The sequence below is a fragment of the Rana temporaria genome, chromosome 3, assembly GCF_905171775.1.
Source record: "Rana temporaria chromosome 3, aRanTem1.1, whole genome shotgun sequence".
Taxonomy (NCBI): domain Eukaryota; kingdom Metazoa; phylum Chordata; class Amphibia; order Anura; family Ranidae; genus Rana; species Rana temporaria.
This window is the reverse complement of record NC_053491.1, coordinates 47436390-47461254: the sequence shown is the minus strand read 5'-3', so window position 1 is coordinate 47461254 and position 24865 is coordinate 47436390. Positions and strand designations below refer to the sequence as shown.

Sequence of the window (24865 nt, the reverse complement as noted above, 5' to 3'; positions counted from 1 at the left end):
ATTGCTACTCCATCCATCCAATCAGATATTGATTTGTCAGTTCATCAAAAAGTGTCAAATATCGCACTAGTTTTATAAATTTTTTATAAAAGTTTTATTACTCAGCTACATTATCTATATCAGTGAAGGTTAAAGTGGGAGTAAAACGCCCTTGGTTGGTTTTTACCTATAGGTAAGCCTATAATAAGGCTTACCCTATTAGGTAAAATACATTTTTCTTCTTCCAATGTGGCCCAGGAAAGTCAAAAGGTTGGACACCGCTGCCCTGTGCACAGTGCAGGAACAAAAGCAAAAAGGGAAATTCACTATAGGTAGATGTTTCTGGTACACGGTTTAAATTACAATGATAGATTAATCTGCATTGCGTTACAAAGTAATAAAGCAAGCATGGGGAATAATTACAGACAAGGAAAACAAAGCAATAGTAACATACCCCAGTATTTTGGCACAGTCATCATAATATTTCATGGAGTTCTTCACGAAACTGAAACCATTGACATCACAAACAAATGAGTGCCCATTGGCTCTTAACAAGTCAAAGCCGCAAACAGTTTGCTGAAAATTACAAATATGAAGAATTAATCATATGCTAGGAGGTACACAAACAACATACAATACAGTACTGTCTATATTGCACTATATGAAATGCTTTGGTTTTAAAAAAAATAAATAAAAATTGGTTTGAAAACTTGTAATAGCTTACTGGTGAACATTCCTAAATTTAACTCTTACATCTATACTTAAATTTCTTTAATAAAAAATATTATATCTGTAACCTTTTTATTTATGTGACAATAATAAAATATACCCAACTCTGAGCTAAATGAACAGGATTAAATATATCACCCTTAAAGTGACATTTACCATTAATTAAAAAAAATAAAAATAACAAACATGTCATACTTACCTGCTCTGTGTAATAATTCTGCATGGAGCAGCCCTGATCCTCCTGTTTTTGGGTCCCCCGGCAGCGCTCCTGGCTCCTCCTCTTCACCCAATGCTCCGGGGGCACTGCTGCGTGCTAACTTCCAAGCCCTGCTCTATGCATCCATAAGACAGAGCCATGGCTCAGCCCCGTCCCCACACTCTCCTCAATGGCTCACTGGCTGTGGTAAACAGTCGCAGGAGCCAATGGCTCGCACTGCTGTCTCTGCCAGTGAGAAATGAGACACCTGGCAGAAGCTCAGCTCTCCTGCACATCACTGAATAAAGAGGGAGCTCAGGTGAGTATTTAAGGGGGGGGGGGTTCTGCAGACAGTTTTGAACCTTGAGCCTTTAATATATTTGCACGATAGTCAAAAAATAAGTGAAGATTACAAAGAAAAGCTGCTGTACTTAACCCAAAAAAGTATGAAACAAATAAGTCAATAATAACCTCATATAATACAGCAAAAAAATAGTAAAGTGTTTGTTAACTCAGATATAACACGTAATGCCAGCCCCTATTAGAGCTTGCCATAGCACACTGTAGAAGTCTTTTATAAAAACGAGCCATGTAAATACCTGTTTAGAACGATCTTCAGGCCGGTCACGCGACTCGCGGCCGCTGTATACCTCTGATGGATGGCTTCTGCAGGAGGTGCCGAGGTCTCCCTCGGACGTCACCCAGGGAGATCACATGGCCGCTCAGCCTCTCCTGCAGTAGCCCTGAAACCGGTGGAGAGTCACGTGACCGGCCTGAAGATTGCACTAAATCTGTATTTACAATGCTAGTTTTTATAAAAGATTTATACAGTGTGAAATAACAGGCTATAATAGAGGGTCTGGCAGTGACTATATATAAACTTTTATTTGTGCTAATAGCGGTGGGGATGGGGAGGGTGGAGACAGACACCGACACAGAGCTGAGAGGCAGGGAGGGAGGGGGTGAGGGGAGAGAGAGGAGAGCTGAGAGCAGGTTGCAGATGACGGAGGGACGCAAACGAACCACAGAGGTCAGGGCTCAGCAGCCCTGGTTATCATGGTCAGTACAGAGAGGTAATACAGGAAGTGGCAGGAACAGCCAGGTTTTTTACAGTTTAGAGAGGGGCAGATTACACAGCACAAGCACTGTGCCGTTTACTCTGCTTTAAGGGACCAGGATCTGGAATACATTACTTTAATTAATAGAAGTGTCAAAACTTTAGCACTGTGCTATGAGGTTAGTATTGGCTTAATTTGTTTCGTAATGTGTCTTTATGTATCGATCTATGCACTGTTGCAGCACAGAAAATTCTGATTAAAACAGGAGTGGATTATTCTATGCATACATCACGTCTGATAAACAATGTAACAGATTCAAGCATTGCCTAAGGTAAAAATGCAGAATATAGCAAAAGCAGTTGAAGAAATTGTCAGACATGCTGACAACTTCCTGCTGTTCAAACGATTTATAATGCTCCTAGGCTGTACTATAGAGAACTGCATATCCAAGCATACAGAAATGGCCTGCAATTGTATGTCATCCCGAATAAATGGTGCCAAATTTATAAGTGTAATATGCACATTTATGGAATCTAAAACTCCTATAATAATTTGGGAAAGGGTAAGACAGACAGAAGTGTGTGTAGTCAAACAATTATAATAACAACATTTCATTCTTAGTTAATAAAATAGATACAAACCTTAAATGCCAAGCAGACCTTCCGTGCCACAAGCTTCTCCATGGCAGTGAGCATGACAGGATAGCGGATCTCCTTGCCCTCACTATCACGCTCCACCTTCCCATCCAAAGCTGGAGATTTGCGGGCCTCTGCATGGGCATAATCTGGACCTACAGTGTATACCTAAACAATATGAACAGATTACATTCATCACTCTGTTACAGCAAAAAAAATTGAGACTGCAAGGCAGACAGATCCTTTAGCTGTACCTTAACATCAGTGCCATCAGTCGGCATGAACTCTTCATAAATGTAGGATCCCGTCTTACGAACACTGCTCTCTGGAGAGTAAACACTGCTACGACTGCCAATCTATATTGGGAAAAAAAAACAAAATGGAAAACCCATCCAAACAAAGCACATCCAACATTAAAGCGGAGTTCCACCTAAAAGTGGAACTTCTGCTCATCCGATTTCTCCCCCCCTTTGGTGCTACATTTGGCTCCTTTTGGGGTGGAGGGGGGACATGACACCTGTCTTTGACAGGTATCCTTTCCCACGTCCGGGAGTCCGGGCCGCGGGCCGTGACTTCACCACGGGGCCCCCTCCCCCGGCCAGTAGGAGAGAGGAGCCGGCCTTGCGCATTTACAGTAGGGTTCCCGGCGTGAAGCCGAAAGGCTACACTGCCGGGTTCACTTACACGCAATGGCGGCGGCAGCCCCCAAAAGCTGATGGAAACATCAGCTGTGGGTGCCGACATCGCTGGACTCTAGGGCAGGTAAGTGTCCTACTATTAAAAGCCAGCAGCTGCAGTATGAGTAGCTGCTGGCTTTTAATTTAAAATATTTTCTTTGGGGGCGGAACACCACTTTAAGGGCCCATGCCTTGCACTGCAGCACAAACATTCATGCTCTATGGTGCATTGCACCTGAATGCATGAAAAAATAGGACTTGCAGCATTTTTTGCAGAACACTGCAAGACACATTGTACAGTGTGGTGCACTGCAGTGCATAACGACAGTGTGTTGGGGGTGACGTTCAAAACAAACAGTACCACAATGCACCTACAGGTGTAAACAAGCTTGTACAGCTATGTATAATATTTTAAATGAACAATATACAGTAACAAGGTTTTCTTTTTAAATGTAATGCACATGAATTTACAAGCAGAGTACACTGTATCTCCTAGGACTGATTCAGCAGCCATTTTATCAGCCTTTATTACAGTGGATTGCATTTATTTTTCAGTATGTTTGGCATGATGCCCAACTACTTTATACAGTGCGACAGTACGATGCTCTGTCACTGTGGAATTGGTCAAGAAAGGGACACATGGTTTGCAGTCGTTCAGCCGGCTTCTGTTGTAGGGGCATTACCAAAAAATATCTGCAGACCAGCTCTTAATTACCAGTCTCAGCCAATGGCTGAGAGCATTGAACAGAGTGTTCTGGCAGAGGAGGGGGGGTTGGAGTCCCCCTGTTAGAACACAATAGAACAGCAGATGAGGTTGATGTACTAACATCGAATTGTTAGTACAGCAGCTCCGACCTGAGCTGTCAGTTTTTTGTTCCATCCGCTTGGTTGAACGAAAAAAAAAAAACTGGTCGTGTGTACCAGGCTTTAGAATGGTGGTTTGGGAATACCTCAGGGCTCCACCTAAGAGAAACGGGAGGTCTTGTCCAGGAGTCATGCAGGGAATCCAAGAAGTTGTGGAAAGATCTGGCCAGTAGACACACAAAACTCACACGAAAGGAGATTTTTTTTCAAGCTTATATTGAATTATCACAAGCGGCATACCTTTCTGAAAAGCCTTTGGCTTCCACCTCCTGCGGACGTGGGATAATAAATATATACGTTGTGGTCTTCAGCGCTAACTGGCTTTTCTACAAATGGCTTTGGGAAGACTTCTCCATTCACTTCTACCTGATCCTCACCTTCTATTAGATTACACTCTGTGAAACAGTAATAACATTCAACGTATTCAGTGCTCAAAATATTAACCTATATCTAAATTAATGAAAATTACAAACAGGTGCATAAACACACAACACTATAATATTTAATTAACTTAAATAGGATATTTGCATGATGGTATGAGCATTCATTTTCATTTCAATGCGTTTATTGGTTTCATCATAGAAAATAAAACAACAAGCAGTATATGTAGATAGAGGTCCACAAATTGAGCGTATGAAATAATAACAAGTCATTTGGTATAGGAGGATATGAGGGAATAAAATCAGTACAGTCTAAATAAGAAGGCAGTGATACCGCCTAACGTGGCATGTACACATCACCTGAGGAGTAGGTTAAAGGAGAAGTATGGCTAAAGCTTTTTTGGCTAAACTTCCCCTATGGATCACAGGAGTGCAGTTCATTCAATGAACTGCACACCTGTGACCTGTTTTTCAGCCAACAGCGGGTTTCAGCTGATGTCACAGAGCTGGTCCAGGCTCTGAAAAGATCCGGACCATATAGTCGGGATTCACCCAGAAACCTGGATCGGCACCTGGCTCATCCTCTCAGCGATTCAGCCAAGAGTCTAAACCAGCCCCTTCTGCTCTCTCTACGCCCCTGTAGGGGGGGGCGCGCCGCGTCACTTGGGAGCCGATGCACGTGCCTGGCGGCGGCGATGTCCGCCGGGCATCCACGATTGCCTGTCACACAGCAGGGACTTGGATCTGTGTGTGTAAACATACAGATCCACGTCCTGTCAGGAAAGAGGAGACCGATCGTGCATGCCCAGTACACAGGTCAACACCGGATTAGTCTCCTCCCCTTGTGAGTTCCCTCCCCCCCAGTTAGAATCACTCCCTAAGTAACACATTTAACCCCTCGATCGCCCCCTAGTGTTGGCCCCTTCCCTGCCAGTGACATTTACACAGTAATCAGTGCATTTTTATAGCACTGATCGCTGTATAAATGTAAATGTCCCAAAATAGTGTCAAAAGTGTGTGATATGTCCGCTGCAATGTCACAGTCATGATAAAAATCGCAGATGCTGCCAGTAAAAAAAATAAAATAATAATAAAAATGCCATAAATGTATGCCCTATTTTGTAGGCGCTATAACCTTTGCGCAAACCAATCAATATACGCTTAATGCGATTTTTTTACCAAAAATATGTAGAATACATATTGGCCTAAACTGAAGAAGAAATTAGTTGTTTTGTTTTTATATATATTTTTTGGAGATATTGATTATAGCAAAAAAAAAAAATTTTTTTTTCAAATTTGTTGCTCTTTTTTAGTTTATAGCGCAAAAAATAAAAAATAAAAACACAGAGTTGATCAGATACCCCCAAAAGAAAGCTCTATTTGTGGGGAAAAAAGTTGTGTTACATGACCACGCAATTGTCATTAAAAATATTACAGCACTGAAAATTGGCCTGGGCAGGAAGGGGGTGAAAATGCCCTGTATTGAAGTGGTTAAGGACTGTATACCAAACTGTAAATGTATAATAAAACAAAAGTATGAAGACCCTTAAGAACAAATGGCTTCATGTGCCTAAAAGCAGCACACCTAAGCCCACCATATTTGTACCTTGTGAATATGAAAGTCCTGTCACGGCCATTTGCAAAATCAAACTCACCATCTGGCTTGTCGGGGTCTCTGTTGAGTACAGCATAGCGAGGAAGATCAATTCCCTCCTGCTGCAAAATTCGGTACACTTCTCTCCTATGGAATGAGGAGTGGACAGAAGAGTCAGGTTTTACACAGCATTACAGACATTGTGAATTGTGCTACTACTCACATAACATCCCATATTTTATAAAAGTGATTGAAGGAATTCTGCCATCTTCTTGTGACTGCTTAGTGAATAAAGCAGAACACAGATTGAACATTGACCAGCAGCTCGCACCATTTCATGATTCTCAGCCCTTTTCAGCTGCTCACAATACATGAGAAATGTCATAGAAAATGCAAGTTTAAAGTGTTAGGTCACCTTTACAGAATAAAATAAAAATAAAATTATAGGGTCAATGAATAGCCCTACCACCCACCCTCTGGGCCCCGCTGCACTATCTCTCAGCGCTGGCACATCACCACATTGACCTTTCAGAGCCACTCTGATCATTTATCAGTCCAAGCCCTGATGAAGGGGGACTCTATGAACCCTCAAAGCCTGTTTTATTTTATAAGAGCCTTAATAAAATTAAATTTGTACTTTAACCGCTTGAGGACCACCACACGAGGATAAACGTCGACAAAATGGCACGGCTTGGCACAAGGGCGTACATGTACGTCCCCTTTAAGATCCCAGCCGTGGGTAGCGAGCGCACCGGTTCGCTCGTGACCCGGTCCTCTTCTCCGTGACCGTACCCGCAGGAACAGCAGACCCAAATCGGTGCCGGTGTCCCGCAATCGGGTCACAGAGAGGAAGAATGGGGAGAGGTAAGTGTAAACAAACCTCTCCTTATGCTTCCTAGTGAGCCTGTCACTGATCGTCTGTTCCCTGTCATAGGGAACGACGATCAGTGACGTCACACGTCCAGCCACACCCGCCCTATTTTTGTTTATAGCGCAAAAAATAAAAAAAACGCAGAGTTGATCAAATACCACCAAAAGAAAGCTCTATTTGTGTGGAAAAAATGACATCAATTTAATTTGGTTACATCGTCGCAGGCCGCGCAATTGTCAGTTAAAGCGGTTGTATAGTCAAAAAATGTTTTTTATTTTATTTTTTGTTCCACCTGTTAAGGAAACAGCATAATAATCTAGTATGCACCACATACTAGCTCATTATTAAATACTTACCTTAGAACAAGGCGTTGGTACCTCTGCCGGTCCACGCCGAGGAAGATTACATTTCCCCTCGGCGCGTCTTCCAGGTATCGCAGCTCCAGCGATGCGAGTGGCTAGAGCCACGATGTCGTCACTCTCGCGCAGTGCCCTTTTTGCAAAAAAATGGCCTGGTCACTAAAGTAGAGTTCCAACGACATGGTTTTTTTTTAAATGCCAAACTTAGGATCATACCATACATTAATGCCACTCCCGATTTTAGTCAATTTCGCCGCTAGAACAAACATATTAGATAAAGAAATGCCTTATATTTCGCTGCGTTGGAAGTGCCCATATTGCTTGTAGGCATGTGAGGCCCACAATCATTATTTTCCAGGATACTGTTCAGCTGAATGACCAGCATGCACCGCCCGTTCTCGTGCATGCGCAGTTACGGCGCTGTAAAGTATACAGGTTGCCATCACAACAGGCGGCGGCAGCAGAAGTGCCCGCCCCGTTGTTATGGCAACCTAGCCCTCGATGCTGCTCACTGACGCCTGGGAAATTATGACACACATCTCCCAGGAGCAGTAGTGAGCAGAGACGCAGAGGGAGATTATGTCAGGCACTGTGGTGAGGAAGGGGAAGATTAGAAGGGACCACATAGCAACAGGCATTAAAAAAAATAAAAAAATTCCAAATGTTTTTTTTATTATTATTATTTGCTGTACAACAATGAAAAAATGTTATGGGTGCAACTCCGTTTTAAGGGGATAAAACCTTCCGGGGCTGAAGTGGTTAATGCACAATGCACCCACAACCAAGATGCCCTTCATGCGATAATGGCCAAGCCTAATCCAGGATTTGTAGGGATCTAAAGCAAAGAGCCTCTCACAGCAACCAAACAGTGCCTTCTAGCAGTTTACTGAGGTTAAAAAGGTTATGGCCATTATGTTATTTGTAAAATCATGTCACACCATTAACTGGTACACTGCATACATACATTGTGCATGACCCATGCAGGCTGTCTCCAGGCACACAGCTATTAAAAGTTCTAAATCACCAATTTGCCACTATTTACGCAACAATAAAACAATCATGAGTAACTTGAAAACATGTATTATGCCTCAATTAAAAATTCAGTACCGTTTTTAATACACAAACCCTTTAATTAAAAGAGGAATTCCAGACAGGGTATATTTTTACACAAATACCTTGGTCCAACATGGACCAGAGTAACTATGTATATACCAGGGCTCAAAATTTAAAGTCCTGAGCTATTAGCCAGGCCTCAAGGGTTACCCGCCACCAGTTGCCCCACCCAACCACTACCCTGCCCATAAACATGCCCTCATAAACTCATGAAATTACACTTAAAATGACTGTGTACAGGGTATAGAGACATAAAACTTAAACGGATTCCTTTTAAAAATGATTAAAAATAGATAAAAATCAATCATATAATGTGCCTCTAGTTTCACTTTCACTTTTAAACTGGTTTCATGTTTCTGTGAAGTAGAGAGAGACACAGAACAAAAACAAACACATCCAGGGCAGTGTTTTGTTTTTAAAATGAATCTGATTGGTTCTGAGGAATTTTAGACACACAGCTTGGACCACAGTGAAAAGCTGCCATGAGATTTTTCATAAGGAGCCTTCCTTGCCAGCCCTCAAAATCCACTCACAAAACGCGAGCAGGCGAATGGATTTTTTGAGGGCTGGTATATACACCATACCTGGCCAAGCCCCCCGGAAGCTGGAAACCAGTGAAGTACACACTGCTACCCCAGTGATCTCCATTTACTTCCAGGTTCCATGCTGAGCAGCTACTTTGCTTCATTCTGAACACAAGAGCTGTGACAGGTGTAGAATGTATTCTATTTTGGCCAAATGTACCATGCCTGGAATTCTTCTTCTAAAGGCAGTACAAAATATGCTGACCCATTAATGGCACCAAATATATTTTACCTGTCTTGGATGTAATACTGCATATCCAAGTCATTGATGAGAAACGGGTTACGCAGTTTTGAGTAGGCGACAGCTTTATCAAGTGGAAATCCTAGAAAGCAACAAATAAGAAGAAAAGGGGAGATAAATATGTGCCGACAGTATGGAAATAGGTTTAATTACAATCTAGCATAAAAATACATGTCACATGACATACGTTGAGGTGGTAAACTATAATGCAAGAGACTTTTTTTGTGAAAAAAAATGTAAACTATAAAACAATTCTCCAATAAGCATTATTTACATCCGGGGTTCCTGGGGAGTTACATATATTGACATGTTATGCTTGTAGAATTGGTTTTAGAACTTAAATACAACTGTGTACATATGGGAGTCATAAAGTGATTGTAAAATCAGAAGGTTGTTTATCTTAATTCATTCTATGCATTAAGATAAATAGCCTTCTGTGTGCAGCAGCCCCACTAATACTTACCCGAGCCCCATCTCTGTCCACAAGTGTCTCGCCCTTTCTGGAATCTCCATCCTGATTGGCTGAGACACAGCAGCGGCACCATTGTCTCCCACTGCTGTCAAAGTCAGTTAGCCAACCAGGAGATACAGGGAACGGGGCTGAACCGGAGCTCCGTGTCTGAATGGACATAGGGAGCTGCGGCTCTGGTGCCCCCATAGCAAGCTGCTTGCTGTGTGGGCACCTAACAGGAGGGAGGGGCCAGGAGCAGAAGAGGGGCGGGGAAGAGGAGGATCGGGGCTGCTCTGTGCAAATCCACTGCACAGAGCAGTTAAGTATATTACATATAAGGGGGGGGAACAAGACTTTACAATCACTTTAACGAATATGTTCCCCCAACATATCAAATTCCTGAGGTGTCTGCTGTTCCATGTACTTGTATGAAAAAGTCTACTGTTCTTTGTATTGCCTCCTTTGTGTAAAATCCCTGGTGTTCCCCCAAGTCCCTCTGCTTTCCTTTTAAAAACTGGCCACACCAAGCATGAGAGCACAGCATGGCAAGTGTTTTCAGCCTGCTCTCCTTCAATGATCAGACTTGTGCTGACTCCCCCCCCCCCCCAGCCATACACTGGGAAGATTAGTGTACTGCTGTTTCTCCTCCTCCAGATGAGAACAGAGGAAATGTGATCACTTATAAAAAAATAAAAAAAAGTGACCAAAAGACGTTTATCATCGTTTTATATTTTGCCTTTCATTTTTTTTTTAAAGCTGAATAGGCTTTACAAGGTGAGGGTTTGTTTATACCTTAACCGAGGTCTCCTAATGCAATATTTCCCTATAGAGAACACACACTTCCTATGCATTGATATATTTGCTGTGCACATGTTGTCAGGTTAAAACAGAGAAAAGAAATGGCAGAAAAGAAACGGCAGAAAACGTTCTGCATGATCCACAATCTCTCAACTCACAAGAGCAGCAGAGACGGCAAGTCATTTTAACACACAAAGTTGGAGAGATTCCTCAGAAGTCATTGATATGCCCATAAAATAGAAGCAGAAATGCGTTTGTGTCCAATGAAAGCTTTTCTGCAAAACCACTAGTTTTTAAGTTTATTAAAAGTCAACAGCTACAAAAAAGTGTAGCTGCCGACTTTCAATAAAACACACACTCACCTGTCCCACAATCCAGCGATGTGGCCGATTGAACCCTCGCTTCTCTCCCTCGCCTCTCCCTGGCATCACAAGTGTGGGCAACCAGCTGTTAGAGCTTGCGGCTTCACTGCTGGGTGTGCACTGCGCATGCACGGGTCGCGCTGCGCCTCCTCAGTGGCGGGACAATCTTCTGGGACTTTTGACATGTCCCAGAAGATTGCAGGGAGGGAGATGGGAGAGGAGAACTTCCACTCGAGTCACCTAAGCATCCTCAGTGGAAGTGGGAGCGGGGTACCTGTCAAAACTAGGAATCCACCCCACCCCCCCAACCCCCAAATAAAAAAATCCATGCCAGACGTGGCATGTAAGGGGGTGAGGAGTCCTTAGAACTTCCACTTTTGGGTGGAACCGTGCTTTAAAAAAAAATTATATATATATATATATATGTGCGTGTATATGATTTTTGTACTTGATGCAAGTCCACTGAGGGGGCACAGCATGAGAACAGCAGAGAAACCCTCCCGCCTAACCCTGCATAAGAAGGCCAAAGAGTGTACAATAACATGAAGGGAGGGAGCCGTGTCCCTCAATAGACTCCAAAAGGGATGAAAACTACAAAAATCCTACATTCTCTACGGTGCATTGAGAGATACTGCTTGATGATAATTAAGCAACCTAGGAAAGTCTAAAACAATAAAAATAGTACCACTTGAATGCCCCCCAAACCTGTGTCTGTCGGATCACCATGTGAACAGACTGGTGCAAGACAGACAGGATCAGCTTGTCAGGCTCTAGTAGACTAACAAAATGGTGACCGCCTGCACACAGACCAATTAAACCAACCCTCTTTTGGCGTACAGAGAAAAAAAAAACTGACTCAGATAGATTTTGTGAAAGTGTCTTTAGTACATTCTAAAAGTGGTGCAATTCAGGTACAAGTTCTAGACAGGTATATGAATTTGGTGCATTCTTCACCACTTTTATATGTGAGAGACACTTTCGTAAAAAGGGCTGTCAGTCTTTATGAATTCCAGGGAATGAGTCTTCTGAGATGGAGACAAGAGCACTGCTGCCGGTGTGGCCTGATCACTCCTCATGGAAACCCGACATACTGGCCTGGCCTGAAAACACTAGTGACCATCACAGACAGAACACCAGTATATTTAATGAACTGGGAAAGCCTGTGCTGGTTGGCTGACTGGAGAGACTGCCAGGATTTCAGTATCTGGCCTGAATCTACCATCAGGTGTTGATGGCAAAAAAAAAAATAACTTCCAAGTGAACAGAAAAGAGTAGAGCTGAAGAAAACATGTCCACCCTCCTAAGCAAAACAAGGGTTATGAGGGCAGGCAGTGGCGGTGCATCAATAAAGGGCACAGGAGTGCCGCCCCCTCTCTCCTGCACCTGTCAATCACCAATAGATAGATTCATGCATTGCATGAATCTATCTATTGTCGCCGCCCCCGATTCAGGTGTCCAGGTCCCTTGTTGGTGGCTGGGCATCTGAATTTGGGGGGGAAGTGCCCGATTAGAGACATTGGCTCTAATGGGCAACCCAATTAGATCAGTGGGCTCTAATAGGCTTCCAAATTGGTAAAAAGCAGGCGCAATGCTGTGCGTTCCATTTACACAGTGTTGCGTTAGGGAAGCGAATAAACCGCTTCCCTAACACTGATCCGCCTCTCAGCCAATCAGGATGCTTGGGTCTGATCACCCTGTCACCTGATTGGCTGAAGCGACAGGCACTGTGATTGGATGCCTATCAGGTGTCCAATCATAGCAGAGGACGGGAGAAGACATGAGGACTCGGAGCGTGGAGGACAGCACCGAGACAGATAAGTGCCGGGCGGGGAGGAACACTGGCGGCAATTGATGGGGCACACTAGTGGCAATTGATGGGTACAGTGGCTGCGTTTGATTTTTTTTTTTTCAGTTTGTTGCGCCCCCCCAGAAAATTTTGAGCACCAGCCACCACTGAGGGCAGGTCTTTAGTTTCTATGTGACTAATGTTCATTTTTCTTGTAGGTGACAGTACAACATAGGATACTTAAAGCGGGGGTTAACCCTAAAAACAAATTTCTAACATTACATCCAGCTCACGACCAACATTGTCAGTATGCCGTTTTTTTGGTTTTTTTTGCTCTACATACCTTGTAAAGCTATTCTCTTAGCCGGCTTCCGGGTAGTGAATCCCGCGGGAGTGGGCGTTCCTATGCAGCAGTTAGTGATTGACATGATGACAAACACTACCCCCCCCCCCCCGTCGCATAAGGAGCGTCACGAGTTGCCGAAAGAAGCCGAACGTCGGTGCGCAGGCGCCGTATAGCGCCGACTTGACGTTCGGCTTCTTTCGGCAACTCGTGACGCTCCTTATCCAACGGGGGGTAGTGTTTGTCATCATGTCAATCACTAACTGCGGCATAGGAACGCCCACTCCCGCGGGAGGCACTACCCGGAAGCCGGCTAAGAAAATAGCTTTACAAGGTATGTACAGCAAGAAAAAAAAAAAAAAAATCGGCATGCTGACAATGTCAGTAGTGAGCTGGATGTAATGTTAGAATTTTTTTTAGGGTGAACCCCCGCTTTAATAATCATCAAGGTGTGTCCCCACAATGGATAATAGAGAAATAAGTTTTTCAAGAAAATTTATTTTTTGTGTGGCAACCTAAAACACGGTTGGCTCGACTATCAGATTGTAGAGCGGTGGCTTTTCAGTGCCTTTACAAGTTTAGTTTAGTTGAGTTGAGTTATGAATTCACCAAAAATTTTCAAAAGCTAAACTAGTTTGTCTTTATGTACATAATATACATTTATGAAGACCGGAATTCAAAGTAAATTTTTTCTACTTTATGCGAAATGTCTAGAAAATTTTGAAGCAGCACCCTGAAAAATCAACCATTTTTGGCTGGAAACCACGGGCAATGCTGATGACTGTCCCTTTGCCGTCTGCCTTCTTTTTTTTTTTGGACACAACTTCCAGAGTTCAGTTCCCCTTTAAGCCTGATCATATTTTACTAGGCAATGTTCAATGAAGCTTGTGACTTTGGAGTCATTATGCAACAACCCCACCATTAGGCTAAGATGGTGAGACTTCGCCAGGACACTTCCTGGCGACTTGAGTACTACTTTGAGGCAAAAGTCTGATAGAAGAAGTTGCCTTGAAGTAGTACAGAAACCTTTTGTAAAATGAGTGACTTCAGTAGTGCTAATTAAAAGAGTTGTAAAGGAATTTTTTATTTTTTTGCTGAAATTACTGTTTACAGGGTATAGAGACATAGGGCCAGATCCACAGCCGCCGAGCGCAACTTAACTTTTCAGAGTTAAGTTACACTGCCGCAAATCTCCCAAGTTAGGTGCCGATCCACAAAGCACTTACCTGGAAATTTGCGGCGGTGTAACTTAACTCTGTCCGGCGCAAGGCGTTCCTAATACAACTGGGCGATTCCCATTTAAATTAGGCGCGCTCCCGCGCCGGATGTACTGCGCATGCTCCGTCGGGTAACTTACCAGACGTGCATTGTGCTAACTGACGTCGCTCCAACGTCATTTGCTTAGACGTTAACGTAAATGGCGTCCAGCGCCATTCACGAACGTCTTACGCAAACGACGTAGAGTTGAAAATTTCGACGCGGGAACGACGGCCATACTTAATGGGGCTTAGTCAAATAGGACTCAGCCCTATTTTTACGCGGCGTAACTCGAGGTAAACTACGTAGATTTAGCGCGACGGGCCCGTCGGAACAGTCGTGGATCGCCGTAAGTGTTCATTTGCATATTCTAGGCCGGCCGCAATGGCCTCGCCACCTAGCGGCCGGGCCTAGAATTGCATCCTTAAGATCCGACAGTGTAATTCAATTACACATGTCGGATCTTCTGCCTATCTATGGTAAACTGATTCTGTGGATCAGTTCCATAGATAGAAACAGGGATACGACGGCGTATCAGTAGATACGCCGGCGTATCCCTTTTGTGGAATACCCCCATAATAGTTAACCGATTCCTTTTAAAAATGATTAAAACTAGATAAAAATCAATCATATAATGTATCTGCAGTTTCTAGTTTTGTTTTTGCATGTTGTTACCTACTTCTGTGATGTACAGAGCCACAAAGCCAATACAGGGCAGTGATGGTTTGGAAAACGATTGGTTTTGAGGGGTTTTAGACACACCGTAATCACACCTCCTTGATTAGTGATCACAGAGAGAAAGCTCCCAGCACTGTGGTCATCAGAAAACAGACAACCAGGAAGTGTGGAGATCAGAGAAGAATTACAGCAACTTGAGAGCAAAAACGAACAATGAGGACATGAAAACAGCACTGCATTAAGGTAAAGGAAGCTATTAAGATAAAAAAGAAAAAATTCCTTTACAAACCCTTTAAGACAGCTCTCATTGACCAACACAGGATTGAACAAAAAAATTACCTAAGGGCGAGTCATGGACTTTGAGGGCACTGTAGACTGATAAGGATTGAACCAAGCCTTAAAGGGGTTGTAATGGTAAAAAAAAAAAAAAATTCCCTAAATGGCTTCCTTTACCTTAGTGCAGTCCTCCTTCACTTACCTCATCCTTCCATTTTGCTTTTAAATGTCCTTATTTCTTCTGAGAAATCCTCACTTCCTGTTCTTCTGTCTGTAACTCCACACAGTAATGCAAGGCTTTCTCCCTGGTGTAGAGAAAGCCTCTTGAGGGGGTAGGGGGTGAGCTGGAGTGTCAGGACACTCTCTCCTTTGCAGATAGAGAAAAGGAGCTGTGTGTTAGTGGGCATCCTGACTCTCCTGTAGTCCAAGGGAGGGGGCGAGCATGACACTCCACACCAGGGAGAAAGCCTTGCATTACTGTGTGGAGTTACAGACAGAAGAACAGGAAGTGAGGATTTCTCAGACGAAATAAGGGCATGTAAAAGCAAAATGGAAGGATGAGGTAAGTGAAGGAGGACTGCACTAAGGTAAAGGAAGCTATTTAGGAAACATTTTTTTTTACCTTTACAACCCCTTTAATGTTGCAGCAGAAAACCTTTCGTCTCGGTTCACACTGGGGCGGCCTCAGTCATCTGACTCGGAAGCTGCCCCGCACAGCGCAAATTCAGCGCGGGTTGCAAATGACTTCTGTAATAAAAGTCAATGCAAGCTGCTCTGAGGTCGCCCCCAAGTAGTACAGGAACCTTTTTCTACATCACAGCGAATTGAGTCACTTCGATTAGAACAGTTCCATTGCACTTAGTGGAGCGCGACTTGTCAGACAGCCAAGTCACCCGACAGAGCGCCCCAGTGTGAACCGAGCCCAAGAGGCCAGCATTATTGGAGAGCCAGTTGGTTGTAACATTTTAACCAATACAATACTATTGTTCTCTGCCTACTAAGCAGAGGCAAGTTAGAATCATACTCCATGAGATACAACTAGATATGTACACGCAGAAATCTTGATTGTTACCGATGTTGCTATTGAACACAGTGACAGAGGAGACACCCATTGTCTCGCCACGACAGTAGAACACGCAATTGTAATTTCCTTTTTGTTCTTCTTTTAAAACAACACACGACAACAATAAGCAGGTTTCACGAAAGCTACCGCTTCTTCCAGACCCCTTCCTAACTTTCCACCTTTGCCTATCTAATCTTTACCGGCTCTTTGCCGGAAGTTAAGCTCACAAACGGAACAGACAGAAGACAGAAGACAGTAATTCATGGCACTGCTGCCAAGAACCTTATTATCAATTGCTTTAGTGTCAACTTTGTTTGTTTGAATTTTCATTGATATTAGATGACTCTTGTGTTTGTATCTTTGATGCTTATCGCCTGTTATTTTCGATGAACAACACAATTGTAATGTACCTTTTGTTCCAATAAAGCATTTGAAAGATAAGAATCATACTCCACTGTCAATGTAAGGTAAGGAGAGAAAATCTGACACACAATGAATACTGGAAAGACTTGTCAGATTAAAACTCCTTTCACATTACCGAGATTTCGAAGTTGCGCGAATTTGCCGCAATTTCAGGGAATGCCTGTGTAAGGGGCATCAAACTCGGACCAAAGAAGTGCAGGGACTACTTTGAAGTCGGAATGACTTGAAGTCGTACTAATATGAATAGTTGTCATTGGAAATCATGGGGAACGACTGGTCATGCTACTTTGCAGTCCCAAATCGTGGGACAAGTTGTAAAAGTGTGAAAGGGGCCAATGGGAAATTTACATCATTATGTGGTCAACCTAAAGCTGCCCACAGATGGGTCGAAATCTGTCTGGTTCAGCAGGGACCGGACAAATTCTGATTGATCTTTGGCCATTTCCATTCCAGAGCAGTCAAACTAAGGACCGACTGCTCTGGAACAGGCTTGTTGGTAAATTTTGCGTCGATCAGCACTACAGCCAATTTTCTGCAGCACTGATTAATATATTCTGACAGCAGGGGATTCCCTCATCCACTTCAAATGTGTGAATGGGAAAATCAGTTAATTTTTTTTGTTCAGCTCACATTTGTTGAGAAAAAAAAAGCAATTTCGAGAAATGTACATTACAAGGATTTTAACAAATTTTGGTGCAGATTCCTACTGATTCCGAAGAAATAGTCTGTGTCCATGTGTAGAGTGATTCTGTATGGAAGGGATTTTATAATTATCAATCAGCTGCTGCACCTGCAGGGCTCTAATGTAGAGATTGGTCTTAATCCCTATTTTGCGCAAACCAAATCGATAAACGCTTATTGCGATTTTTTTTACCAAAAATAGGTAGAAGAATACGTATCGGCCTAAACTGAGGAAAAACAAAGTTTTTTTATATATTTTTGGGGGATATTTATTATAGCAACAAGTAAAAAATATTGCATTTTTTTCAAAATTGTCGAAAAAAATTAAAAACCGCAGAGGTGATCAAATACCACCAAAAGAAAGCTCTATTTGTGGGGGAAAAAATACGCCAATTTTGTTTGGGAGCCACGTCGCACGACCACGCAATTGTCAGTTAAAACGACGCAGTGCCGAATCGCAAAAAGGGGCCTGGTCCTTTACCTGCATATTGGTCCGGGTCTTACGTGGTTAAATAACAAACATTCAATTACAATATGCCTTGTGTTGCAATTGTACAGTGGCTTAAAAAAAGTATTCATACCCCCCTCTGAAATTTCCCACATTTTGTCATGTTACAACCAAAAACGTAAATGTATTTTATTGTGATTTTATGTGATAGATTAACACAAAGTGGCACATAATTGTGAAGTGGAAGGAAAATGATAAATGGAGTGCATTTGTATTCAGCCCCCCTGAGTCAATACTTTGTAGAACCACCTTTCACCGAAATTACAGATGCAAGTCTTTTTGGGGATTCTCTACCAGCTTTGCACATCTCGGAGACATTTTTGCCCATTCTTCTTCTTTGCAAAATAGCTCAAGCTCTGTCAGATTGTATGGAGAGCGTCTGTGAACAGCAATTTTTAAGTCTTGCCACAGATTCTCAATTGGATTTAGGTCGACACTTTGACTGGACCATTCTAAAACATGAATATACTTGGATATAAACCATTCCATTGTAGCTCTGGCTGTATGTTTAGGGTCGTTGTCCTGCTGGAAGGTGAATCTCTCCCCAGTTTTAAGTCTTTTGCAGACTAACAGGTTTTCTTCTAAGATTGCCCTGTATTTGGCTCCATCCATCTTCCCATCAACTCTGACCAGCTTCCCTGTCCCTGCTGATGAAAAGGGGCAGGGTGATGTGCAATGTTGGTTTTCTGCCAAACATAGTGTTTTTGCTTTTAGGCCAAAAAGTTAAATTTTGGTCTCACTGACCAGAGCACCTTCTTCCACGTTTGCCATGTCCTCCACATGGCTTCTCACAAACTGCAAATGGGACTTCTTGTGATTTTCTTTCAACAATGGCTTTCTTCTTGCTTCTCGGCCTTTTGGCTAAGATCAAGTGTAGTATCTGTTCTTATCAGTTGTCAGAGGAGCGCTGAAGCACCTCCTACATGGGGAGGGTGGATGCAATCCAATGACGTCTGTGCACCTGGAAGGATGGTTTCAGCAGGGACTACGCCGTGCTGCCCGACAGATACTGGGGGCCGGCCTATGGTTGCGTCTGAGCCATCTGGAAGGGTGCTCCTGGTGAGGATGGGTGGCTGCGCTTGGTCTGGTCTTTTTGCCGAGTTCTAGTCCGGCCTTCTGGCTGGCCGGTGTAAGTGCTATCCGGTAGGAGGAGCTGGTGCTGCCCTGTGATGGGTCGGGGTAGGACCATGCAAATCCGCCGGGTTGACGGAGGGTCTAGAGGGGCTAGTATTGGCGGAGGCTGCTAACTGGAGCGGCAGTTCTCCCTAAGAAAACCTTGAAGGGCTCTCTAGCTGGCAGAGGTGGAGGGCTGCACTGGCCGGTCGGGGGGTTGGATATGGAACATGAAAAGCCTATGGTGCATGTGCCCCTGGAGTGGCAGTCCAGGGGTACCGAAAAGATCACTGTGAGTGAGGGTCACATTGATTTGACTGGTACCACGGTCACTGCACCAATACACACTTTTTTTTAGCACCTGCCTCCTGGGCCGGGGCTTTTGGCTGGGACCGGAGGAATTTTTTATTCCTGGCCGGAAGGCCTGGTCATTGTAGGACACAATGACCACTTCTTTCACTCTCCTCTACACTATCCCTTTCCCCCACTTTATTTTATTTATTAGCCTATGTTTGTCACGTTTTTGTCTTTTTTTGTTTGTGCATGTTATTTGTTCACTGTGTGACTAGTAGGGTGCGGGTCCTCGGGCCAGCCCTGAACGTCTTGGGAGTGAGTGGACATGGCCTTCTGGTTTAGTTCACCTGCTCTCATGAGGTCTCCCTTCGGGGGAGCCCCACCTAGTACTGGGAGGGTTCTGTTTCGGCAGTCCCTCCAAGGAAGTTGGGTCCGTGTCGGCTTTGGTTGCTCGTTCCACAGTACCTCAGTCCCCGTCTGGAGCCTAACGCCCAGGGGGATCAGGGTTTGGATCCTTTTTCACAGGAGGACCACTTGACGTTGCACCGTCTGCACGTTTTTGTGACCACTCTTTATGTGTGTGCACATTATTTCTGCACCGGGTGAAGTTTTTTGGGTGTGTTTCACACGCCATAGGCTTTTAAAAAAAAAAAGGCTTTCTACTTGCTACCCTTCCATAAAGGCCAGATTTGTGGATAGCACGACTATAGGAAGTCCTGTGGACAGATTCTCCCACCTGAGCTGTGGATCTTCTGCAGCTCCTCCAGAGTTACCATGGGCCTCTTGGCTGCTTCTCTGATTAATGCTCTCCTTGTCGGCCTGTCAGTTTAGATGGACGGCCATGTCTTGGAAGGTTTGCAGTTGTGCCATACTCTTTCCATTTTTGGATGATGGATAGAACAGTGCTCTGTGAGATGTTCAAAGCTTGGGATATTTTTTTTCATAACCTAAACCCTGCTTTAGACTTCTCCACAACTTTATCCCTGACCTGTCTGGGGGTGTTCATTGGCCTTCATGATGGCATTTGTTCACTAAGGTTCTCTAACAAACCTCTGAGGGCTTCACAGAACAGCTGAATTTATACTGAGAATAAATTACACACAGGTGGACTCTATTTACCAATTAGGTGACTTCTGAAGGCAATTGGTAACACTAGATTTTAGTTAGGGGTATCAGAGTAAATACAAATACATGCCACACTTTTCACATATTAATTTGTAAAAAATTTGGGAAACCAATTATTTTCCTTCCACTTCACAATTATGCACCGCTTTGTGTTGGTCTATTACATACAATTCCAATAAAATACATTTAAGTTTTTGGTTGTAACATGACAAAATGTGGGTAAAAATACCTTTTCAAGGCACTGTATATGCTATATATTATTTATTTTTTATTTGCCAATTTTTTCCCCACAAGAATGGAGTTACCCTTTAAACCAGGGGTGCCCAACCAGTGGCCCGGGGGCCACATGTGGCCCGCGGAGCCCTCTGATGTGGCCCGTGGAGCCCTCTGATGTGGCCCGCGACCTCCTGCTCTGGGATGTAATAGAATACTGTTTTTAAAGGTCAGTTTATTACTAAAATCAGTGTGTATATAGGAATATCTTTTCTGCAGTGGTTATAGGACTGCTTTAAAACTGATCCGCAGGTGCAGTTCGGTTTACCTGCGGGTTACCTGCACTGAGCCTTAGACTTCTGTTATTACCTGCAAGTTTGGTGAGCTTTCTGAAAGTGCAACAAACCTGCAGAATATAATAGAAGTCTATTGCAAAGTGCAGGCAACCCAAAGGTAACACTGCATTGCACCCACGGTGCAGGTAAACCACAGCACATCAGTGTGAAAGCAGCCTTGGGCCCCTTTCACACACTCAGTCTGACCAATTGGACCCTCCATTCACCTCTAAGTAGTGGCAGACATAAACTGACTTGTGTCCTACCTCCAATACGATCCGCTAAAAAGTATAGCGGGCTGTGTCAGTGTCCGTTCTGCATATGCAGAGCAGACACGGACATGCCATCCACTCGCTCTGCTCATTGTGGCCCGCGACCAGTTACAAAGTCACTTAAGTGGCTCTCGCTCTTCAAAAGGTTGGGCACCCCTGCTTTAAACAATTTGGTACACTTTAAGATTTTACTACATACTAAACCCATATATGTTGAGCAAATAATCTGTAAATGCACAAAATAAAAAAATAAAAAAGTACTACCCTCAGAACATGAATGCACTATGTATATGTTTAGCCAGCCATTATGCCACAGTTTAATAGGGTATAGTAAAGGCTGTTGCTAGATATCTCATTAACATTTAATTCATCTAACTCATGAGCAGGAAGAAAGCATTTAATTATTGAAAAGGGTGGTTTATCTTTGAAGTTGCAATGAATTCGCTCAGCAGAAGCTGTCAGGTGCAGTGACAACATGACATCAGCTATTGGAGAGACAAGGGCAGAGAATTGTTACCTTTAGAATGAAAAGAGATCAAGCAGTCACAAATAGGCCAGTTCTCCACAGGTTCATTCAGAATGATATCTTCGGACATAATCACTACAGTGATGTAATCAAACTTGCAGAGGCGCTCCAAGATTTGGGTCATGGGCTTAGACTTGGACTTTTTGGTCATGGCACAGATTCCCACCACAATCTGACGTTCAGGAGGCTAGAATAATAAATGATTTTTTATTTCCATTATAAAGGGCTAGCATATAAGAACAAAAGCATCTCATAAAAAGGTAAATAAGGAAGAATCAACCCAATTTAAAGTTTTACGTCTTAGGACAGCTGAAGACAGTTTGAACCTCGGCCGGATCAGTAGGAACCATTAATGGGCAGGCTGAATGTACAAAGTTGATCGATCAGCCTGCCGTATTTGCTTGCCATTATAGCAAACTGCTGCTATAACCGCTAGCAATAATCACGGTTTTCTCCTGGCGGGAACGGCTTCCCACGCCTGCCCTGCTGGGAGAATACATTGTCCTGGCAGGAGGGATTCCTGCATCAATATTGTTTGCGTTGACGGGGGAATCGTGCAAACTGCTTTCCTGCAACCAGGTGTTTTGTCGAGAAGTGCTCCCTATCGAATAGTGCCCGCACATGCGCAGGACTGAGCCGCACTCCAGCTGAGTTGCTGATCAGCTGGAGTGACGTGAACAGGGAGCAAGCGCACATCAGACGAGGTATCTCTCGATGGGAGATACAATTTTTATGGGCACAGTTGAAACCTATACAAACAGCGGGGGGAGACTGTTCTCACATTGTGCCTCGCTGTTGCGGGGCGGCTATACAGTGTGCTGATGGTCTGGTCTGGTTTCCCCACTGTTTGTATAGGTTTAAAGGGTCACTAAAGGAATTTTTTTTTTAGCTATTCCTTTACCTTACTGCAGTCCTGGTTTTATGTCCTCATTGTTAGTTTTTGCTCTGATGTTGCTGTAATTCCGCTCTGTTCTGGACACTTCCTGGTTGTCTGTTTCCTGATCACCACAGTACTGGGAGATTCTAGTTTCATTTTCCTAACCATCACTCTCTATGGCTCTGTCCAGCACAGAGGCATTAAATTACATGCAAAAACTAAGCTAGCTGCAAAAAAAAAGTGAAACTAGAGGCACATTATATGATTGATTTTTATCTATTTTAATCGTTTTTAAAAGGAATCAGTAAACTATTATGTCTCTATACCCTGTAAACAGGTATCCTTTAGTGACCCTTTAAGTTGCGGCTGTGAAATGGTATCTCCTACGATATGCGCATGAGCCATGGTTAAGTCAGCCCAGCTGATCGACAAATCAACAGTTGTGCTATGACGTACGGCGCACGCGCCGATCGTCCCGGGCACTATTCGATGGGGGGGGCACTTTGACAGAACACCGGGATTGCAGGAACTAAATTTGCATCGTCTATGTCCTGCCTTCTTTCTTAAATAAGCAAGCAATGATAGAATATGATATAAAAATACAAAAAAAAAAAAAAAAAACACTTCACAGATACGACTGTGTGTAATTAGTGATGGTGGTCAGCAGATAACAATCAAAATGTATTGCTTTATCTTCCTACTCCTATTGTTCTGTAAGCTATCGACATTTGCCAGCCTCCCTTGTTGTGCCCATTTATTATATCTGTGTGTGTTTTTGCTATACTGAAATAAACCTGTCACTCAAAACATTTAACATTGTATTATATGTATTCTTGCTGTATTGGTATAGTAATAGCAGTGCAATTTTCCACGATCCATTATCATTTAAACCTATTTTCTATGAACACAATGACATAACTAAGGCCTAAAGGCCTAAAATATTTTTATCTTAAAAAAAAAACTTTTCCATGTTGCAGCCCTCTGTGTAGATGTGTATAGAGTGAAGTACGCAAGCCTCGCGCTGAACTAGGACACACTTCAAAGGATTTCTTCCTAACAATCCCCTGGCAACAACACATAGAAAAAATATTCCCCAAATTATTACAAATCTAAAAAAGGATCCACAAATGCAGTTACATGTATTATACAAGAGCAAAGGTGCTACAAGAAGAAGATGAAAGGCTGTTTGTCACTGGCAGGCCATTTCCCCACAAGGTTTCCATGATGGCCGATCTTTACCCATAACAACTTGATAAAAAATATGTTCCATGGCAAGGATCATACATTCTATGTTAATAATCATCTTACCAAAATAAGTGTGTGCCGTAAATTGCCTCCGGCATTGATCCTGTTTCTTCTTGCCAGAGGCTGCCATTGTGTTGAAGCCCAGAGCCCCTGAACAGCAGTAAATCTTTAGTCTGTCATCATACCGGCCTCTAGTGCCTCTGATTTTCCACAGAATGCCAAAAATGCGCAGCAACTAGGAACAACTTGTCATGTGAATTTGATTTCCAAAGTTGCATAAGTGTAAATGGAGCATTAAAGCGTCACCTATGGAGATTTTTTTAATACTGCAGTTTGGCGCCATTCTGCGAGCGTGCACAATTTTAAAGCATGATATGTTGGGTATCTATTTACTCAACGTAACGCCATCTTTTATATTCTACCCCAAAAAATGGGTACTGTAGTGTATTTTTTGTGCAATAAAAATCATGAAAGTGTGTTTTTTCCCAAGATTAAAAAAAAAAAAAAAAATATCGTGTGGCATAAAAAATTGCAAAACCCACCATTTTATTCTCTAGGGCCTCTGCTAAAAATATATAATGTTTGGGGGTTCTAAGTATTTTCTGGCAAAAAAAAAAGCTGCTTTTTACATGTAAACAAAAAAAAAGTGTCAGAAAATTCCTGGACTTAAAGGGTCACTAAAGGAATACCAATTTTTGCCTAAAATGAATGTCTGGGTAGACAGACAGAATAGTGTAATGATTCTGTTAAAAACGAGTAAATACCTATTAAATTCCTTCATCTATATCCCCTCCGGCGTTCTAGTTTCTGTTCTCTCATTCACTTCCTGGTTTGCATTGCTCGTTCATGCAAGAACTACATTTCCCAGTATGCATTGCGGCACGCCCAGTAATTCACACCTCCTTGAGGTCTCTAACACATAGAGAGCGTCCTGCCACACAGATGTAGTTCCCAGGAGG

At 43.1% G+C, this 24865-nt stretch overlaps 1 protein-coding gene and 1 pseudogene across 18 annotated transcripts in view; one reads left to right on the top strand and one right to left on the bottom strand.

Annotated features, from left to right (window-relative positions):
• PPIP5K1 (diphosphoinositol pentakisphosphate kinase 1) overlaps nucleotides 1-24865 on the bottom strand; it is a 239242-nt gene that overhangs the window by 176644 nt on the left and 37733 nt on the right. For all 18 annotated transcript variants that reach the window (XM_040342509.1, XM_040342514.1, XM_040342513.1 and 15 more), the window contains exons 3-9: nucleotides 21776-21971; nucleotides 9272-9362; nucleotides 6174-6259; nucleotides 4379-4533; nucleotides 2852-2953; nucleotides 2604-2765; nucleotides 434-555 (exon numbers count right to left, since the gene is read on the bottom strand). In XM_040342509.1, the coding sequence (XP_040198443.1) occupies nucleotides 434-555; nucleotides 2604-2765; nucleotides 2852-2953; nucleotides 4379-4533; nucleotides 6174-6259; nucleotides 9272-9362; nucleotides 21776-21971 (914 nt within the window). The remainder of the gene's footprint in view (nucleotides 1-433; nucleotides 556-2603; nucleotides 2766-2851; nucleotides 2954-4378; nucleotides 4534-6173; nucleotides 6260-9271; nucleotides 9363-21775; nucleotides 21972-24865) is intronic.
• LOC120933922 lies at nucleotides 18748-18854 on the top strand (annotated as a pseudogene).